The sequence below is a fragment of the Rhinatrema bivittatum genome, chromosome 7 (genome assembly GCF_901001135.1).
Source record: "Rhinatrema bivittatum chromosome 7, aRhiBiv1.1, whole genome shotgun sequence".
Taxonomy (NCBI): Eukaryota; Metazoa; Chordata; class Amphibia; order Gymnophiona; family Rhinatrematidae; genus Rhinatrema; species Rhinatrema bivittatum.
In genome coordinates, this window is record NC_042621.1 from 124,278,294 (window position 1) to 124,298,940 (window position 20,647).

General features: G+C 42.5%; 1 protein-coding gene across 1 annotated transcript in view; it reads right to left on the reverse strand.

The window, feature by feature from the left end:
- The window catches only part of COL13A1 (collagen type XIII alpha 1 chain), a 578,485-nt gene that overhangs the window by 227,498 nt on the left and 330,340 nt on the right, over positions 1-20,647 (reverse strand). The window contains exons 16-20 of the mRNA XM_029610690.1: positions 19,265-19,372; positions 18,695-18,736; positions 17,566-17,592; positions 12,295-12,330; positions 6,185-6,247 (exon numbers count right to left, since the gene is read on the reverse strand). Coding sequence (XP_029466550.1) covers positions 6,185-6,247; positions 12,295-12,330; positions 17,566-17,592; positions 18,695-18,736; positions 19,265-19,372 — 276 coding nt within the window. The remainder of the gene's footprint in view (positions 1-6,184; positions 6,248-12,294; positions 12,331-17,565; positions 17,593-18,694; positions 18,737-19,264; positions 19,373-20,647) is intronic.

The window sequence follows — 20,647 nt, forward strand, 5'->3', positions numbered from 1 at the left end:
GACTTCCCAGAAAGAAGGGAGAGAAGATTGCCTTGGGAAGTTCTGGAGAGAAGCAACCTGTCCCAGGAAAATCTCCAGGAGGGCCGACTGACTAAATCCAGCAGCCAGAGAGACAGAGGAACTGAGAGGATCTATTAACTTAAAAGGTACGGGGAGGCCCAGAGAGGAATGGTACCTGCCCCAAGAGCTTAACTGTTTGGGAGTTTGTGCAGAGAAGAAGTGAAAGAGACTGAAATCTGTACGTTGTGTTTTTGGACTTTGTGTACAGTGTGGTGCACTACCCTCTAGTGTGATGTTGGACTTTGTTTTTTTTGCTTGCCACCAGTTTGTGGTGAATACTTTTTTCATTTGAAAAACAGCCTGGGGGTTCAGAGGGATTTTTGGTATCATAAGAGTGGTGCGCAGAAGAGCTCATAGAGAGAGCAAAACCCCAAGGGCCTTGAAAAGACTTTCTCTCCCCCCCCCCACCGGTGCGGGAACCCTGGGAGTACTTATCCAGATAAGTAGTTAGCTGGTGGTGGGCAAGATGTGAGCACAAAAGGGAGGAGTTACTTATCCTGCTAACTTAGGGCCTGATTCACTAAGATGTTTTCCCATAGACACAGAATTGGAAAAAAGCCTTAAAGGTAGATTTTAGAAAGTCCACATGCCCATAAACGCGTGTATCTCGCCACACTCAAAAATATGTGCTATTTTATAACCAATGGGCCGGATTTTCAAAAGGTTACGCGCATAACTGGCCTTATGCGCGCCGGGCCTAGTTTCAAAAGGCCCGTAACGTGCGTAAATCTCCGGGACGCGTGTAAGTCCCGGGGCTTTACTAAAGGGGCGGTCCAGGGGCGGGGTCAGAGGCTCCTTGCACTGCGGCCATTTGCCGCTGTGCCAGGGATCGCGCACCGGCAGTTGGCCGGCGCTCACAACTTACTTCACTCCCAGGGCTGAGGTAAGTTGTGAAACAAAAACAAGGAAAAGGTGGGGGGGAAAGGACGGGGGAGGTAGGGGAAGAAAAGGGAAGGTGGGGTGGGAGGTAGGGAACAGAGGAAGGCAGCGTGGCTCGGCGCGCGCAAGGCACACAATTGTGCACCCCCTTGCGCGCACTGACCCCTGATTTTTTAACATGCGCACGTCTGCGCGTGCATGTTATCAAATTGGGTGTACATGTGTGTGCGCCGGGTAGTGCGCGCACATGTATGCTGCGCGCGCTCCTTTTAAAATCTACCCTTATGTGTGTAGTTAAGAACATAAGAACATAAGAAAATGCCATACTGGGTCAGACCAAGGGTCCACCAAGCCCAGCATCCTGTCTCCAACAGTGGCCAATCCAGGCCACAAGAACCTGGCAAGTACCCAAAAACTAAGTTATAAAATAGACTCCAAATGTGTATGTCTGGAGCTGTATGCCCTCCACTTTGCTACTGCTCCTTGTTAGGAACAGGAGTCCAGAGAACATGGGGGGGCAGAGAGAGAGTCTAAGGGCTCAGTCTAATATTCTATATATGGACCATTGTAAAGGGGCACTTTGATTTGGGGTGAGTTTTCGGATGGTGGGTTGGAACTTAGGGGGGTGTTGTTACAGACACATTCAGAGGTATCCATTGTAAAACTGACCTCATTAAAGAATTTTTGTCCTTATAAGTGATGAAAAGGAGTTGATTTGTACAATGCAGTCTCTGCTAGCTGCTTGATAGCAGGTCTAAAGTTAGCTCGATAAAACTTATCTGAGTATATTCAGCTACTGAATATCCTAGGTGAGTAAGCTGTTTAAGTCTTATCTGGATAACTCAGCCGAATATTTCTGAATATCTTTTTTTTTTTAAATTTTATTTTTATGCAATTTCAAAAACATTTACAAGGAACACCTTGTTTAGAAAATGGGGTATACAACAAGAAAAAAGGAATAATAAACTTACAATATCTTTTTAGAAATAAACATACAACCCCATTAATTTCAAGAAAAGAAAGGAGGCAAGGAAAATCAAGCGGAATAATTATAAGTAATTAGAAAAAAGAAAAACTGAGAAAATCGCCAGTCACATTATATACGCCGGGTCGACTACAATGGAGAATCTAAAAGTGCCCATAGTTGAGGTGGTTTAAAAAAATAATTAGCATTATTGTATCTAACCAGGCATTTACAGGGATAGAGACTGTACCTCGGAGTACATTGAAAGAAATTTCTTCTGATGGAGTTGGGTAACCCTTGTTAAATCAGGGTAAACCCAAATCTTTTGACCATAGAATAGTGAAGAGCAATTATGAAAAAAAAAAAGCATAACACATTATCTCTATCAAAAGAGAAAGCGAATGTGACTAACAACGTTCCTCCTTCTTGAGAATTTTGAAGAAAATCTGTCAGGTCCAACGAAGTTCAAGAGGAGAGGTTATTACCTCGAGGTTTCTCAGACTGTACTTGAGGCAAAAAGTAAGCCTTAGTTATTACAGGCATAGAGGTATCCAAGATTTTGAGAATTTGAGAGACATAGTTCCTAAATAATTCCACAGGAGCAAGCTCTTTAGTTATCGGAAAGTTAAGAACCCTCAAATTTAAAGAACGTAAAGTGTTCTCAACCTTTTTAGAGTACGGTATATTAAGTCAGACTGGATTAGGTGTTGGTGAGCATTTCCCACAGTAGTTAGTTGGGAATCTATATTTGAACTCTTAGGCCTGGATTCACCATTCTATCGCAGAATGGTGAATCCAGCGAAAACGGGGGGGCGGGCCTGCGAAAGCTGGCAGCCTTCGCACCACCATGGTATTTTTGCTGCCAGCTTTCGCACCCAATAGTGCAACCATGAAAGGTGGCGCTATTGGGCACGCCTCTGGTGACATTAAGGTTACTAATCTTATCGCTGCCAGTGAAGACATCGCAGAGTCCGCCCCCTCGCCGCCCCTAGAGGGGCATGCGATAAGCCTTAGAAAATGACCCCCTTAGTCTCTTGACCTGACAATATAGTTGAATTCTGCTTAAGAGCATTATTAGTTTCCAAAATCACCAAAGTAAGTGTAGAGATAGATGTCTCCAAACTAATCAAAGCATTCCAAAGTACGTCTAGGGTGATGTTAGCTGGTTTGGATAGTTTAAGTTTACCAACCTGGGCAGTTGCTTCATCTCCATCAGTCCAGAGAGAGATCGTACCTAACCCAGCAGTGAGTGACTGCTTCATATCAGCGGTCATGGAGGAGATCACACTGAGGCCCCTAAAACGGGAGCATTCTCCGCACCCGTGCTCCTGCCAATATCTCAGATGGAATACCAACTCCCCCGGCAGCCTCTCGCCCACACAAAATCCCACGGACATTCTCCAGAATCATCACTGGAACCATAGTTCCAGGCTTTGGAGGAGAGGGTGTTACCGGCGCTTCCGGGCTAAGGGAGATATCGTCGGCCAGCAAAGAGGGCTTCCGCTCCATGTCCTTCTCTGCAGCGGCCATCTCATTGGGAGCAGGGACTGGCATTGCGCCAAAGAACTCCTCAATCTTCAGTTGAACTGGGCCCGGTAAGGGAGAGATAGAAACGTTCTCCCTGAGTCTAGCCTTGCATTTGGTGTAAGGCATTTTCTGTTAAGAGGAAAATGAAAATCAAGAAACACCGCTGAGGAGAATTTCTTGGCGTGTTTCTCAGTGAGCGGCTGCGAATATTTCTGAATATCTAAACCCCCCCCCCCCCCCCATCTAAGTCAGATCATAAAACCCTTTGTATCCATTTTGGATATTCAGTAGGTGACTCTCTGAACAAGTTCTGCAGACAGATCCATGCCAGAGTAAGGTGAGTTTTATTTCAGGGCAGTCAGTAGTCTCCTGCTATCCTCCTACTGTCCCATTACTGCATCCTTCCCACGTTTCCTCATCATTCTGATTTTAGATATGTTTCTGACTTGAGTTTTAGCATAGCTGGGAACGTTTAGGTTTTGCCCACCCTGAAGTTTAGCAGATAAGCAGGGAAGGGGGAAGATGAGAACAAGAGAGGAAACTGGTGCTCCTGATAGTACTGGAAATGACCATGTATGCAAATACTGCTTCGCCTTTCATACAGGAAGATGTCACCAACAGGAAAAACAAAAGGAAAAAAGGCACTATTATCCACTGCATTACCTTTCTTATGTTTTTGATTAAGTTGATTTTTCATTATATATTTGGATTTTATGAATGCTATTTTGTACGTTGCCTAGGCCTTTATTTTGTTAGGCGAATAACACATTTTAATAAACGTACAATGTAAATGTACTGAAGCCTACACATTGCACATTCTGGCTTTAACATGTACCCGGAAATGCTGAGCCAACGCCCTGCTTCCTCTCATATAACTCTCTACCTGTTTTCCTAAACTTCCTTCCCACAGACATCTCCTTCTCTCCCCCTCTCTTCCTTCGTCCCCTCTGCACCTTCTATTACATCTTCCAGGTCTGCTTGTATTCCTCTTCCTCCCTGCTCCATCCATGGCCCCAGATTTTCATCCCAGTACCAATACAGGGTCCTAGCTCTTCTTTTCATTCAGAACCACTGTCTTTCACCTTTTCCCTTCTCATCCCCCTCTCCCCCCCCCACTTTTGCACACTCACTCCCCTTCCATGGTCAGTTTAAAAACAAAGTTGGCACCATGAACAGGAGGAGCCAATAGGACTGGAGAAGAGATGACTGAGAGGTTTATAAAATCATAAGTGGTTTGCAACAGGTAAAGGGAATCATTATTTACCCCTTCAAACAGTACCAGGGCTAGGGGAAACACCATGAAATTAACTGGTAGCAGACTTAAAACAAATTTAAGAAATAATTTTTTCAAACAACGCACAATTAAACTGTTGCTGGAGGATATGGTCAAAGTAAAATAGTATGGTATCTCTATCTTTAAAAAGGGGTTTGAACAAGTTTCTGAAGGAAAGTTCGGTTTGCAGTTATTAGCAGGCAGATGTGGGGATTACCTCCTCTTACATCTGGGAATGAGTAACATGGAATGGATCTCTCCCATTAGAATCTTCAGGGTACTTCCTAGAGACCAGGATTGGCCACAATTGGAATGAGTATGCTGGAGTTGATGAACCTTGGGTCTGACTCCCTTATTTTCTTAATAGGCCATGGCAAATGGGAGACGCAGTACTGCATGACAGAGAAGTGATTCCACCCCAGCCCTGTGGCTGCATGCACTGCTCTGCCAGTGTGGCATCTACACTGGGGTCCTGGGATGCTAAGAACTCTCTGGGAGATCTGAGGCAGGGACTCCGAACTCTAAAACTCCAGGTCAGATCCAGAAAGTTTCTAGCTATGACAGCAAGTTATACCAGTTTGACCGGGTTCTGCATACCCTCTCCCCCTAAATCTAACCTCATTAACTCATGCAACATACCTAAACTGTATCAAATTTAGCGGTTCCAAATCTAGACCACGTTCAACATCCCATAGTGGCACGTTCAAGATGTCTGTTTTTCTGCAGAAATAATGAATGTTTGGGGCCAGAACTGTACAAACTTCTCTATTACGAGAGCCCATTAGCAAAGCACATTCTCCCAAGTGGAAGATGTGCACATAATTTTGCATTTTTAAAAGTACGCCTACAAGTTTTCTTGAAAAACTTTTGTCGCACAAATTCAGAGATATAATTGTGTGCTGAAAGTTTTGATGGGATAACATTCCAAGGGAAGTTATGCGTGTACTTTCCCTTTAAAAATTGGTGTATCATGCAAATATCTGATGGAAAATTTTGTAGGCTGTTACAAAGTTACCCTCGAAGAAAGCAAGAATCTATCTATCAATATAAACATGCAAGGAAGACGTGTGTAGCAGACATGCTAAAAAGTATTTTTCATAGAGTACTATCAATGCATACCATACTGTAGAAGAGACAGGAAATGTAGAAAACACAGTATATTAAACAAGCGGGGACAGAAAATGGCAGACACCAAACCCAACCGAGAAGCATGCAAACATACCATAGAGACTACATGCATAAAAAAAACTTGCACAAAAGAAGAAAGTTAGAAATCTAGGTATGAATATTCTACACACAAAATACGTGTTCAAACTAGTGTGCAAGAGAAATGCAAGTGCATGAGGAACACAGTGCTCCTGCTCCGTTCCTGCTTCTACAAAGCAGTCTCTGGGGTGTAAAATTGTCAGAGAACAAGCCAGCAAGAAAGAGAGAGAGAGAAGAGCGAATTAGATGAGAGTGGTTAGTTAGTTTAGGGATACCTTAGGGCCTGCAGGTCCAGGAAGGCCTGGAGCACCAGGCAGGCCAGCCTCGCCTGTATCACCCTGAGAACAAGATGAAATAAAACGAAAGGAGAAGGTAAAACAACAAGGAGGAAAAAAAGAAAAAAAAAGATTCTTCTAAATATGAAGCACTAGGTAATGCACATGAAATCAATCAGAGATCAAACTTTGAAGGCTTTACATAGGAAATCACTATCTTCATCCAGAGATAGGTAATAAAGGGGTAATAATGAAGGAAAGAGCAAAGAAAAGAACAGAGATCAGAATGTTTAATTTGATTGGAGACTGGAACTTCCATTCAGTTAGAGGCCTCTGTTCTTCAGTATTCTCAATAAGTCCAACAATCAGACTCTCGCACTGCACTGCCAAGAATGCTGAAAATGGAGCCCTTTGACTGACAGACATCAGAAAAAATTAGTTTTCTACATAATTTAAATTAATAGATATTGATATTTTTATAAATCTGATTGTGCCTTAAATATTTCTCAAGACAAATATTATAAAGTTTTTAGGCAAGTAAACGTGGTTTGAATGTTGCCCTTCTTACTGTGGATAAAGATGCCTTTTAACTTCATTAATACATGGGTGATGTTAGGTGGGGGGAGGGAAATTGCATACGGTGTTTTCAGTTTGAAATCACCACGTGCGCTTTCAGGTGTGTGCTTTGCATTGCTTCAATGCAAAGTGTGCATGCTATCCCAGATTTTCAAATGGCCCTTGAAGCTTCCCTTTCAAAATGAGCGCTTGCAGGCCTACAGGTATGAAGGACCCATAGACCTGCAGCTTCCCCAGGCATTTTGATTATCGCTGCCTAGCAAGTAAATTTTCAGATGCCGGCATGCACCAATACCCTGAGATACGTGCATGGCCAGGCCGCACGCGCACTGTGGGCATTTTCAAAGATCCATGGCCACGCGCGTATCTCCTGATACACGCAGAAGAGCCGACAAAAAAAAGGGTGGGCCAGTGGGGAGCAGGGTCTGAGTGGAGCGTGGGTGGGCTGGAACATTGCCATTAGGCGCTGTCCTGCTGAAGCGTGTTGCACAGGCCAGCTGGCTGGCCTGTGCAACTTACAACTGCTTGGGAAAGCAGGTAAGTTTGAAAAAAAAGGGCAGTTAGGGAGGTTTTAGGGGTCATGGAGGAGAGGGGAAAAAGCAGGCAGGTTAGCTGGGGGGGGGGGTTAAGAAGTTCCCTCCCAGTCCGCTCCTTTATTGGAGCGAACTGGGAGGGAACTGGGGAAATGCCTTGTCACGTCGGCGCATGTTTCTTAAAAAACATGCCCCCCTTCCGCGCGCAGGTATCAGATTTTATAACATGCACGCGGCGACGCGCGCATGTTATAAAATCAGAGCATCCATGTGCGCATGCTGGGAACCGCGCACACATGGACGCCTGTGCGTGGCTTTTAAAATTTACCCTTGAGTTTTTAAGAGGTATACTCTGCTTCAATTTGCGGTTATCACTTCTAGCTTTTGCACAAGTCACCCCCTGCTCAGCAATCAAGCGGTAACCCTTCAGGACCACAGAGTGGACACAGAGGCCATTCTGCTCTCAGCTGAAGGGATTAGCTTCAGTATAACTATTTTACCCAGATATACATTTCATTCACACCATCACAGATAAAACAATATAGTAGGACTCTTATCCACTGACATTAAGTGTGGCTCAGATACTCTTTGTCTCTATTGTTCCTGAGTCAGATATTTCTTGAATTGAAAGGTTAAAAAGTGGCCCCTCTTCCCTGGAAATTCTATTAAGACTTACAAATCTCAGTATGCATGAAATAATGGAGGTGGGTGAGGACAGTGTTTAAGATTAGATTTGAATGAGAATAATACGGGCTTCACACTTTCTTTCTTCATATCCCACAACCACCACCAATAGCATGTGATATCTATCGCCATGTGTTCATGAGATCTTGCTTTCATATCCTCATCCCAACCACCTCTAGATGGAAGTGGGATGGTAAAATTAGCCTGACATGATATGTAGACAAAACAATATACATATACAACAATCTTGATGTAAATCTGTTCAGGACTGCTATATTTATAAGTCTGGTGATCATTAAGGTTATGAGGAATTCTAAGTCACAGTATGACTTTAGATGCTGGTGGATGAAAGCTGCAAAGTGATTGGATGATAATGCCAATGTCGTGTCTGTGTTATAGCCACATAAAAGCACTGATGTGATCAGATCTTTAAAATCAAGGAATCAACCACATTTATCCCTATTAAAATAAAATTAAGACAGTCTAGGTCAAGGCTTCCCTGTACATTACAGCAATTCTTGGGCATTAGAGCAACTCAGTGTTTGACTGCTTGCTTCACAGTATACCGGAAGCGTGGAATACTGGCTAGGTAAAGCACTCTATGTTATACAGCATTTGGAAAAGCACAATCAAAAAATCCCTGTTCACACAGCTGCATATGATATACTATTGTCAAATGCCAATGGCAAGGTAAACATGGCTCCAAGATGGACAGGGAGCATTATGCAAGATATTGGGTTTTTTCATAGAGAGAGAGAGGAGAGACTTTGCAAGGTCTCAGACTGCATCAGTAGTACAAGAGACATTTCATGTTTGAGGGCCAAATAGATTGCCTTGTTTTGACTCCTCTTTGGGATGCTTCCTGTTAACCATATCTAACCATTTAAAATAATTAGAAAAATAATAATTTTAAAACGTTTTTAAACATCTGAGCAAGGAAGATGAAGAACCACGTGGATCTTGAGCCACAGTCAATCAACACTGCAGACTTTCCTGACTTTGCTATGCAGTATGTCTACTTCCTGTTTCCTCCAATGTTCATCTCCCTATTGCTGGAGGAAAAAGCCACTCTGCAATCTCAGGAATGTCCATGGCATGGACTGATAGCTGTCTAAGCCTTGTGTAACATCAGACAGCCCATGTTTGCACTGGTGACTTCAGAAAGCCTGGGATAAGCATGAAGGTAGAGTTGGGAAACAGCCTAGCAATTAGCAATCCTCCCCGAAATCGGAGCGGCCTTGGAGGGAACTTTTTTTTTGTCTCCCCGCCCACTTTTCCCTCCCTTCCCCTATCTAAATCCCCCCCCCACCTTGTTCGATGGAGTTACGCCTGCCACTGGCAGGTGTAACTTGCGCGCGCCGGCTGGTCAGGCCCCGACACAGGCCACGCCCTCGGACCGCCCCGGACCGCAGACATGCCCCCCCGGACACGCTCCCGGACCGCAGACACGCCCCCCGGACCGCCCATTTTAGCAAGCCCCGGGACTTACGGGCGTCCCGTGGCTTTGCGCGCGCCGGCGGCCTATGCAAAATAGGTGCGCCGGCGCGCGAGTGCCCTGTGCGTAAATCCCGGCAGGATTTACGCGTGCAGGGCTTTTAAAATCTACCATATAGTATTTACTGAATTTTGCTTACAGATAACAAGAGTGGAGCAGTGCCACTAGGCAATAACCTCAAATATAAATTTAACTGTAATACCACTTCAGAAATTGCACAATACATAAATTACAAACTTTTAAAAGCCACATAATCCAATATATAGGTTCTAAGGTTAGCCAAGTAACTTTGGTCGGAAAATTACCTATCATAAAGTTACCCAGCTAATGTTCCCTTGCCAACTCCATTTTAACCGGCCAAAAAATATTTTTTGTAATCACTCTTTTTCTTTAATTCTCTTTCTAAAAGTTTATTTCAACTGAGTTCTTTTTTCATCACCAAAATCTCACTCTAAAAGTTGCGGCAGATCCTGTAAGATATCACCTATGACCCTTTTTTGATCTTTTACAGGCTCAGTTGGGTCTTATTCTCTTGTCTCTTTTATGTTTTTGTTCAAGTATATTTTAAAAATATACTTTCCAAGTAAATTTTGGAACCAAGGGTGCATGCCTGTTACAAAGGCCAAGCCTCTATCCTTCAAGATCATTCATCACCTCTTTCTATTGTTGAGATGAATCAGTATGATGCCAGCTGCTTACAGCTATGAACAGAATCTACACAGTAGGGTTCTACTTTGCTTGAAGCCTTATGAATAAAGCAGTGAGGTGGCTGTGTTATTCCACTTGTATGAACAAAAGTAAAGATGATACTTTTTTTATTGAACTAACAATACATTTTTTTACTTGCTTTCGGGAAGGGCCAAATAGGAGAAACTTTCAAAAAAATGAATTCATCTATTTTGACTCCGGAGTTTAATTAAAATCAGAAATGAAGAGGGATGTGGTAGCGATTTAGCTTGTTCAAATGGCTGGCTAACTTACTAAAACATGTGTGTGTGGGTGATACTGTTGCTTAATGAAGTTAAAGATCTTGCCATGCGTATTCTTGAAACCCTGATCCATTCAAGTACAGGACTTTTCAGAATTGCATCTTTCCAATGGGCATACCACTACAGCTTCAGCAAATCTTAAGTGGCAGGATGCCTCGTTAACTTTAATGAGCAGGATGGAGAGTTAATGTAAAAACCGACAGGCCTGTGAAAGCAAGGGCAATTTGTTTTGTGTGTGGACTGAGATCCTCAGAGGTCAAAGTTTTTATTTCCTGACATCTGAGACTTCTCAGTTTATGTAGAACTAATTAAAAAGCTCAAAAGGTCTTGCCTTTGACAAACAGATCAGACCATAAAACAGTGTACAGAGCACAATGTGAAATTAAGGGCTTCTAAGAAATCTCTCTTTTCTTGCTGTCTCTCTCCATCTTGCTCTGTTATTTTGTCTCTGTCTCATCTCTCACCTCTCTCCTGCTGTCTCTCTCTCTCTCTCTCTCTTGCTTTCCTTGTCTCTTTCCATTTAGCTTATGAAGTGGACAAGAAGAGAGGCCAAGCTATAGACTGAAATGGTGAAATGATTCTTATTCCCTTGTTGCAAGATTGGTTGGAAGCAGGGCATGTGTTTTACCATGGTTAAATCAGAGCCTTCCAATTCACTTCTCTATACACACATAACACACTGCACACTGTTCTAAACAATTAGGAAAATCATTTTAAAGGCTTTCAAAGCAACAAAATCCGTTTGAAAATCCCACATATAAAATAGATAGGGAAAAACTTACGTCCTATTTGGCTAATACTGGGTCTCGCTCATGATGATACCCTGGCATTGTAATAGGTCAGGCTTAGTTTCCTTAATTAGGACTACATCAGTATATGGAACCTTCACGGGTTTCACATCCTATAGCAAATCTTTTGTCTCATCCACCCTGTGTCAGTCTCTCTTCCTTGCTTCCTTTCTCACTGCTGTCTCCGGGTTGCATGTTTGTTAAAGTGACAAAGGGAAAAACCCATTTTTATTTTTTAATACTTTCAAAAATTCCTTGGTCCTCCAGTCTAGGTCTCTCACAGCAGGAGGAATTCTCTGTGAGAAACGATACATAACTGAAGTGCTGCCTGCTAGGGGCACACACAGAATTTTTTTTATTTTGTTTCATTTATTTGAAACAAAAAAACAAGCAACAAATGAAATTAAAAAAAAAAAGAGAAATAAAAAACAAACAAAAAAAGAAGTCCAATCTGGTCCTACTGTAAACTCCCCCCTAACTCCTGGCCCTTGGCTACACTTCTGCTTCCTAATTACATAAAACGAATCTCAAGGTATGAACTCTGCCCTGTATTAACTCTTTATTGTTTTAATCTCACTCTATGACTGCTTGCCTTCCCCAGACTCTGGTTCCCAAGCTGGCACCTGCTGCCTGCCTCGCACATATTCTGGTACTGGACAGCATCCCCTCCTGCTGCCTCACTTTGTTCCATAGGCAGCTTCCCTAAGGGGAGTCAAAACAGAAAGCACTCATGTGCACAAACCCTCCACAGCACCCTGACTTCACTTTCAGCCAACAACCCTTGCAACAGGAAACACCAGTTACTAAGATGGCGAAGCAATGGAAGACAGGAGCCGACTCCAAAAGCTGGCCAAATATTAACAAACCAAACCATAAAAGTAAAAAACGGCATATTCCAGGTAAACCAACAAGGTACATAAAGCTTTATGATTACTTCCTCTGGAAATCATAGACCCTCTGTTTCCAGCAAACTCAAATCAATCTACTTTCTTAGGATTGCCTCTGAGCTCCTTGATAGCTGGTAATATATTTTACCCTCTCTTACCTTTCTTCCTGGAATTCCAGCAAATCCTGGTTCTCCCTGCAACAGAGATAAGTAAAAAAAAAAAAAAATAATAATAATAATAATGAACATATGCAATGACCCTTTTAATTCTCCACTAATTTCATGTGCCCCTTTTTGCCAGGACGTGATTTTGCGATGTAAGTTATGAGGCGTGTGTAAGAGCATCTCTTTGGGAGGCTGCCAGAATGGCGTGTGCTGTAAACAGTACGGTTTTCTACAAGGAGTCCTGTGATTATAATGGGAGAGAACAGTTTCTTTTTGCTTCTTGCAGTAAGTTGCAGGGAGGCACACAGGCAGCAGAGGTTGTTATGTTCAGGAGGGTAACCGCAGACAATGAGTCAGGAGTCTGTAGGCTCTTTCCCTAATTTTTGGAGAATTAAGGAACGGGAAAGCAAGTCTGGACTGAGGAGAGGTGAACATTTCCCAGGTGTAGATGTTAGCTCTCTCATGTAGATTTTTTTTTTCTCAGGGATGGAAAGTGTACTGTCCCTGAGCTCTAGTGAGTTCTATTTTTGTGACTAGAAGGGATCTGGAACTCACACAGCAGTCGGCTGTGATTTTCTTCAAGGGAGATGGTGTTTTATTCTGACTCTTCCAGCCAGTGTGTCCTGGTGCAAAATTGCTGCTACACCTTTGGGACAAGAAGCAGCTGTACCCAGTTAGTACTCAAGCTTAAGGAAAAGGAGAGGGGATATCTTCTCAAGAAGCAAAGCAGAGCCATCGGATCTCAGTACCAACAGGTGTTCTGAAAAGTATACAAAATCCTAGAACCTATTTTAGTAAGTGATTCTGGAGAAGCAAAGAGAGCTTGTGTATGTGGCTTATGATTTTGTACAGAGGAAGCAGGTTCATCACCAAGAATGTACTGTTTGCCAGGTTGTCACAATAGAAGATTTTTATTTCACTAACGATTTACTTGGACCATCATCCAGTGTGCAGTATGATTTGCCAGAGTCCAAGTATGTAAACCCAGAGTCCAAGTATGTGAATCTTCCAACCTGCTTGGGTATGGACTTGTACTCGCAGGCACTTCCCCATGAGACCACAGGAGGGGGGGTAACACACACACACACACACAAACACACATAGCAAGATTACAAAATAGTTATAACCAGGTATATGTATGGATTCTATAACACTTTTCACCATTAACCACAAAGGGATGCAGAACGTCTTTAGGCCTCATGAATATCCCAGATCACCATATGTTGAATATATAGCTCTTCATCCTTGGTTTAAGTGATTGAAATGACAAGGAAGAATTAGTGGTACTTTGCCGAAAAAATAAGGTGCAGTTTGGAAGATGTCTCCTTCCAGAAAGTAAAAAAGTGGTATTAGTAATTTAGTATTGCAAGAATTTGAATTTGAGAAATCCTTTGAGGCTGAAAAGACTTTGGCTTGGACAAATTCATATTTGAATTAATTTTCAAAAGAATTACATGCATAAAATTAGCATATACATGCAAAAGTACCTTGAACTCGCATTCATGCTACTTTATAACCATCAAAAGTATGTGCATATTTTTGGTTTTGTGTGCACATTCACCTGTGCAAAACAGGGGTGGTCCATGGGCATTTAGATTTGTGTGTAAGACATTTGATAGGTCTCCCAAGAAAGAGCCCTTTTTCGTCACTGAGAAGACCCCCTGAAGAGGATTCTGGATGGGGGAAACTACTTACTTCTACTTGGGCTCTAATGCTAATTTTTGTTGAAAGAATAGGTGTGGAGATATTGTAGGAGAGCAGAGATTCTCCATGTAACCTAAAGTCAAGCTTTGGAAAAGGTGTGGGATGATACTTATTTATGGAGTAAACTCATTGAACTAGATGGCATCTTGTATGATATGTTTACACTACGCATGTATACTAAGGAAAATGTGAGATTAGTGTTTTTTGGACTCTGGGGGAATTGTCTCTTTTAAGAGGTGATAGGAAAGAGATCCTCTAGGATGGGTGTATTGGAACTATAAAATCCTAAGTTCAAAATTTGGTGAGAGGAGTTTGAAGTAATCCACCTTGAGAGTGGGTGGCCTGGGGCTCCTCTCCTTAGAGAGAGAGCTCTACAGCGGCTTTTCTCCCCAAGGCTGGAGGGTGTTCCCCCATGGGGAAATAACCACAGGGACTTGTCCAGGGTCAGTGAGGAAGAGGAATAGTTGAAGGTCCTACTGTCAATAAAAGATCTGGGAAGGAGGTGGTCTGGATGAGGCTTGACTTGGAAAATCTGGGGAAAACTCTTCAAGGAATTCTTTGGATGTTGTCCTAGGAAGAGGTGTAATAAAATAATAAGAGAAATTATTTGGGCAAGCCCTAATGATGGAGACAGACTTGGATATTGTTGCTATTACAGAGATGTGGTTCAGTGAGTTTCGTGAATGGAATATAGATATCCCAGGCTATAACCTGTTGAGGAAGGACAGAGAGAACTGAAAAGGAAGAGAAGTAGTTCTTTATGTCAAAAACAATATTCTAGTAACTGAAATACAGGGGGTATGGAGAAAGGAGGAAGAGCTTTCAGCTGTATTAAAAAAAGATGATGGCACTTCCATTTACACTGAAGTGATCTATAGGCCTCCGAATCAGACAGAACAAGACAGGGATCTGACCAAAGACATCCAAAAGGTGTCAATGGGAAAACATTGTTTATTGGAGATTTTAATCTGCCAGATGTGGATTGGAATATCCCTGCTGCAGATTCTGGAAGAAGTAGAGAGATTGTAGGTGCCCTTCAAGGTATTCTGCTTAGATGAATAGTGATGGAACCCACAAGGAGAAGAGTGAAACTGGACCTGGTGCTTACAAATGGAGATAATGGGGTAGATATTCGAAGCTGACCGTGAAAGTAACTTAGGGGTCATTTTTCAAAGCGGTCGCACGTGAAAAAGGGCGGCGTCAAGACCGGAACTGGAGGAGTTGGGGTGGCACTGGGGCGGACGCCGCGAAGACATGGCGGACAGCAAAAAGGTAAGAACCTTTTTCACTGCCTATTTCGTGCCCAATAGCACCACCTTTTATGATGGCGCTATTGGGTGCAAAAGCCGGCAGCGATTGCACCGCAGAGGTGCGATCGCTGCCGGCTTTCGCAGGACCGCCCCCCCCCCCCGCTTTGCTCCCCCCGCCCCCTGTACTGCGCGATTCATGACACCATGGTGTCTTAGAAAATCTAGGCCTTAGCCAATTAGAACTAATTCAGTTACGTTTTGATGTATATTCAGCAGCAATGCAAAGCTGCTGAATATATGAGTATATGTGCGCACTTCACTGGATAAGTCTACCCGGCTAAGTTTAGACCTGCTCTATGGGGCATCTAAACTTTAGAAATAAACTTATCCAGCTAACTCTGGATATGGCTAACTTGTCCACCTCCAATCTGCCTAGTATACACCCCTTTTTGTGTGTGTGACTTTTAGCTGTAGAAGGGGCTTATATAGCTAAGCAGTGGCTGTTGAACGTAGGCGCATATTCAGCAGACACTACTTAGCCGCATATGTCCTGCTTATCTAGCTAAATAGCGCTGAATGTACTTTGAATATCAGTCCAATATCTCTAATGTCTGGGTAGGTGTCCATCTGAGCGTCAGTGATCATCAGATGGTATGGTTTGATATAGTGGCCAGGATGGAGAGAAGTCACAAAAAGTTCAAAGTCCTGGATTTCAAAAATACAAACTTTGCTAACATGAGGAGGAGCAGGAAGACTGGGTAAAATTGGATGAAGTGGAACAACAGTGGGCCAAATTAAAAGGCACTATTATTAAGGTAACAAAATCTTTATATATGAAAAGTATGTAAAAGTAAGAAAGAGAAGAAGAAAACTGATATGGTTCTCCAAAAAGGTGGCTGAAAAAAATAAAGGCAAAGAGATCAGCATTCAAAAGGTACAAAGGAACTTAAAAAGAGGACCACCTGGAAAAATATCTGGTGAAGCTGAAAGAGATGAGGAAAGAAATCAGGACAGCAAAAGCTCAAGTGGAAGAAGGGATCACATTTTTCAGATAGAGAAAGGAGGAAGGCTAGAGGTGGTATTGTAAAATTGAAAGGCATTAAGGGTCAATGTGTGGAGAAAGATGAGGAAAAAGCAGAAATATTAAACAAATAATTTCAGTTCGGGGTTCACTAAAGAAGACCCTGGAGTTGGACCATTGATGGTTGGCAATAACACAAACAGGAGTGGAGTAGATACAACACCATTTACAAAAGAGAGTGTTTGGGTGGATCTAGCAAAACTGAAAGTGGACAAGGCCACGGGGCCTCATGAGATACATCCCATAATACTTTGGATTACGTCCCTACTTTTTCTAAGTCTGGGAGTTTTCTGGGATAGAGATGAGGAGCAATTAGAAGGGGGATACCTATGTTGCCGGGTTCCCTGTCCAGTTGAGGAAAAATAAAAATCCCATCCTTGCCTCTGGGCACGGGTCCACAGCACCATCTACTTGACCCAACTTCCATTGAACCCTACTGAGAGACCAGCAATGTGCTCCTAAACTGACACTGGACCCTCTCACATTTTATGTGCCCTTCTGGGAAGAGTTACAGACAGAGTGGCTTCTATTACATACAATATTTTATTTCTTAAGCTAATTATTTCCTTAGGGCAATGAAGTTTGTTTTTATTTTTCTTGGGCTTTGCTTTCACTTTTGAATTCAGAGATATCAAAACGCCCTGATTTTGGTGGATGTTTTCAATAGGGGATGGGCATCTGAATAGGCCCTATTAGTATTTGGTGCATTTAAGGAAAATGACTTGTTTGTATTCTTGAAAATGGTTCCATTATGAGGTGAAATATCAAACAGATTAATAAAAATACCAGTCAACTTTTTAAGTACTTGGCTCTATCCTTATCTAGTTTGTTACATACATTAAAAATGGTCGTTTTTATGGATTTTAAAGTTTTTGAGCACCAGAATGCACAGCATTAACTGAAAATGGGAGCAAATCTAAGGAAGTTTTGTAACCCACTAGAGAAGGGCTTATGTGCTAAAACAGTGCAGTCACTTGTTGGTGGGGGCTGGGAAGACAATTATTGCTACTTATGCTGCTCCCAAAAAGAGCAGAGGCACTGCACAGTAACAAAGAACACCATACCCTCATGTACCATTGCAATAGCTGTCTTTCAAAGTCCTTACAGTTGACTACTGAATTCCTAATGATTTTTCCAGCCACTGGGCCAGTGCTTTTGAAAATAAAAAATCTCTTGCTATAACACCAGAGTTTTTGGCACATTTCCTTCCCATGTGCAAAAGGTCCTTACCTTTGGTCCAGGATGCCCGGGTAAGCCCTGCACATAGATAAGAATAAAGAACAGTGGTGATTCTTTTACTTTTTCATTTGTAAATAACACATTTTTTTCCCCATCTGGACAATTTTTTTTTCTGGGGAAGTGTTTCAAGTTTCTCTCTAGTAAAACATGTACCCTTTCCACTGCCAATGACTCTTCTCCCCACTGAGACCCACCTAAAGGAGTGACTGAAAATGCTAAATATATCCTTATAAGCTACTCCATTGGTCTTTGGTACATTATGAATGGATCGTCCATCTCTTTTAAGCTCTCCTCTGAAATAAAATCCTCTTAATGCCTATTTCCTATATTTTTTTTAATAACTTTACCCTACTATTTCTAGTCTTTGATTCATTCTTGTGCTGCTTCACCTCTTCCTTTGCATGCATTCCTTAATCTTTCTTCACTTAAAATGCAAATTTTCAGAGTTTACCTTCTATTTTACTGTGCATAATAATGGCAGTTTATAAATAGTCATCGCTCTGTCTCTGCGCAGCTCTGGATGCACTGGTGGTACTTTATAAATAATCATTATGCTGTCTACACTGGGGCTTTAACAAATAATAATCATTCCTCTGTGCCCTGCATAGCTCAGTATCCACCGCTGGTATTTTACAATCATAAACATAGCTCTAGTTTAAAATAAGCTATCAGGACTAATAAGGCCATTTCTTCAGGCAGGCAGCTGCTGCACAGACTAAGTAGTCCCAAAAGCTTGAAACTTAAAACATTCATTAGCTTAACAGAATCTCTATTCACCTTCTTTGCTGATTATCTTTTAGCAAACTGTGTTTTTGGTGGGCCAATACAAGACTCCTTTTTTTTTTTTTTTTTACTTTCAATCCCAGCTCTGAGACTGTATGGTAAATGGTACGCCGATGGAGCTTCATAAATCATAGTCATGGCTGTATTGCATCAATGTTGTTTTGTACATAATGGCCATTGCTTTGTGACTGTGCATTGCTGTGTATACCCTAATTGTACTTTATGAGTAAAAGCTGTAAATTAGAGGCTGTTCCAGAGGGACTCAGGGGTTTAACTCTCTTCACAGAATGAAAGCTACGTGCAAAGCAGAGAAAAGGCAAGAATCTTTGGTACATACCCTTCCATCCTTGCCAGGCTTCCCTGGCTCTCCCACTTCACCCTGTTTTAAGAGGGAAAAATGTATTATTAAAGCTATCATGCAGAATTTCTTACACACCCCCTTCTTTTTTTTTAAGCCATCTTAGCAGCTCTGTGGCAGACCAGGAATAGAACTAAGATCTGAACATCAAAGAGTTTCAGGGCTTTTCTTAGTCTGGTTTCTGCTGAGGCTGGAATAATTACAGCTGAGGTGTTACTTCCACTCCTTTGGCATTCGGGGGTGGTGGAAGCAACTGGTCTCAGCCTCAAACACATGTGCCTGGATAGCAATAACCTTGATACAAGCAGGGGTAGAGAAAGCATTTCAGCAGGAGTTATTTACTCCAGCCCTGGAAAACCTGGATGTTCTGCGGGAAGGGTGCCTTATAGATGGGTGATAGAAATAAGAACAAAAAAGGGTGACTTATAGATGGGTGATAGAAATAAGAACAAAAAAAGGGTGACTTATAGATGGGTGATAGAAATAAGAACAAAAAAAAAACCCAGCAGTGAAGACAAAATAAGTACGTATTTTAGCTTTTAGACTTACAGGTGGCCCAATCAGACCAGTCTCTCCTGGATTGCCTGGGGGTCCCAATGGTCCTGGGGGCCCAGGAAGCCCGGGTGGACCCTGGATGCCTGCCTGCCCCTGTTCACCCTATTGTTCATTAAAAAAACGAAGAATTACAATGAGGGTTGATCAGTCAATGCATGAGTCAACAAAAGAGGTTTGCATGGCATAGCAGCACAGCCAGAAGAGAGAGAAGAGCCAAGCAAGCGGGTTAGAATAGAGAGGACCCAGACAGTTAAGAGGTTTCTGAAACTGGCACAGCAGTGCCATGCTTACAATGTTTGTAAAATGAAGACCTACCATTGGTCATTTCTAGGTCACAAGGGCATGTTTTGTTTCATCATACACACCCTGGACATTCTGTATTGACCCAGCAAATAAAATTCCCTAGGCCCAATGTATCCATGTTTTCCAGTCTAGGCCTAAGAATAAAACTCTCGATAAATCAAGCCTCATGTGTATGTTTCATAGAACAGGTAGTGCGTTCAACAGACATGAAGCATGTACATATTCAATGTACATGTAAACATGTATATATTTACTCATGTAAGCCCACTTACATGAGTAAAGTGCATTTACATGTGTAAAAACCAGTTTTACGCTTGTAAATGCTTTGGAAAATAAGGCCCTTAATGTATAAATGTGATAGGTGGAAGATTTTTTTCTATAGTCTGCCTTCTCTTTCTGCCCAATTACTCTGTTCGGTTGATTACCATCTATAACATCACAGCCTGTCTGTGGTCATGCAGCAAATGCCGCAATGTCACCAGAGGAATCGGAAAAGAGGGAAAAGCAGCTCAAAGAAGAGCACTGGCCTTGTGCTTGTCTTGCCAGTAAGGACCATTTTTTGGTCAGTGCTGCCTTGTGAGGATTTTGAGTCGTTCAGGACTGCAAAGCCCAGCAGACTTTATTCTCTCAGTGACTTGTGGGGATTGGGTGTACCACGCTGTACCCACCAGTAGGTGCATGCAGCACTCTGAGCAACGAAGGGCTTTGCAGCACTCTGACCAGTGAGATGTCTGCTGTCTCTACCATGTAATGTACACTGTTACTTCGAGCACAAGTGTGCAGACTGTGTACCATAGAGTCAACATTCAATTGACAGGATGCAAGCAATGTATCTACCATGTCCTGCATCCTTGTGCCGTGCTGTATGCATTGTGCAGGGTGCGGGCAGCACGTGTCCTGTGTACAGCACATGTGATACATACGGCATGTGTATTATAGCAGGAGGAGGTATGCAGCTTGTGCAATCCTTGTCCCATGTATTGTATTCAGAATTTCCACTAGTGGAGAAAGGATGGCACTCCTATTTATGAATACTGACAGTCCTACTTGGAGCTCTCCCATCAGGATGGTACA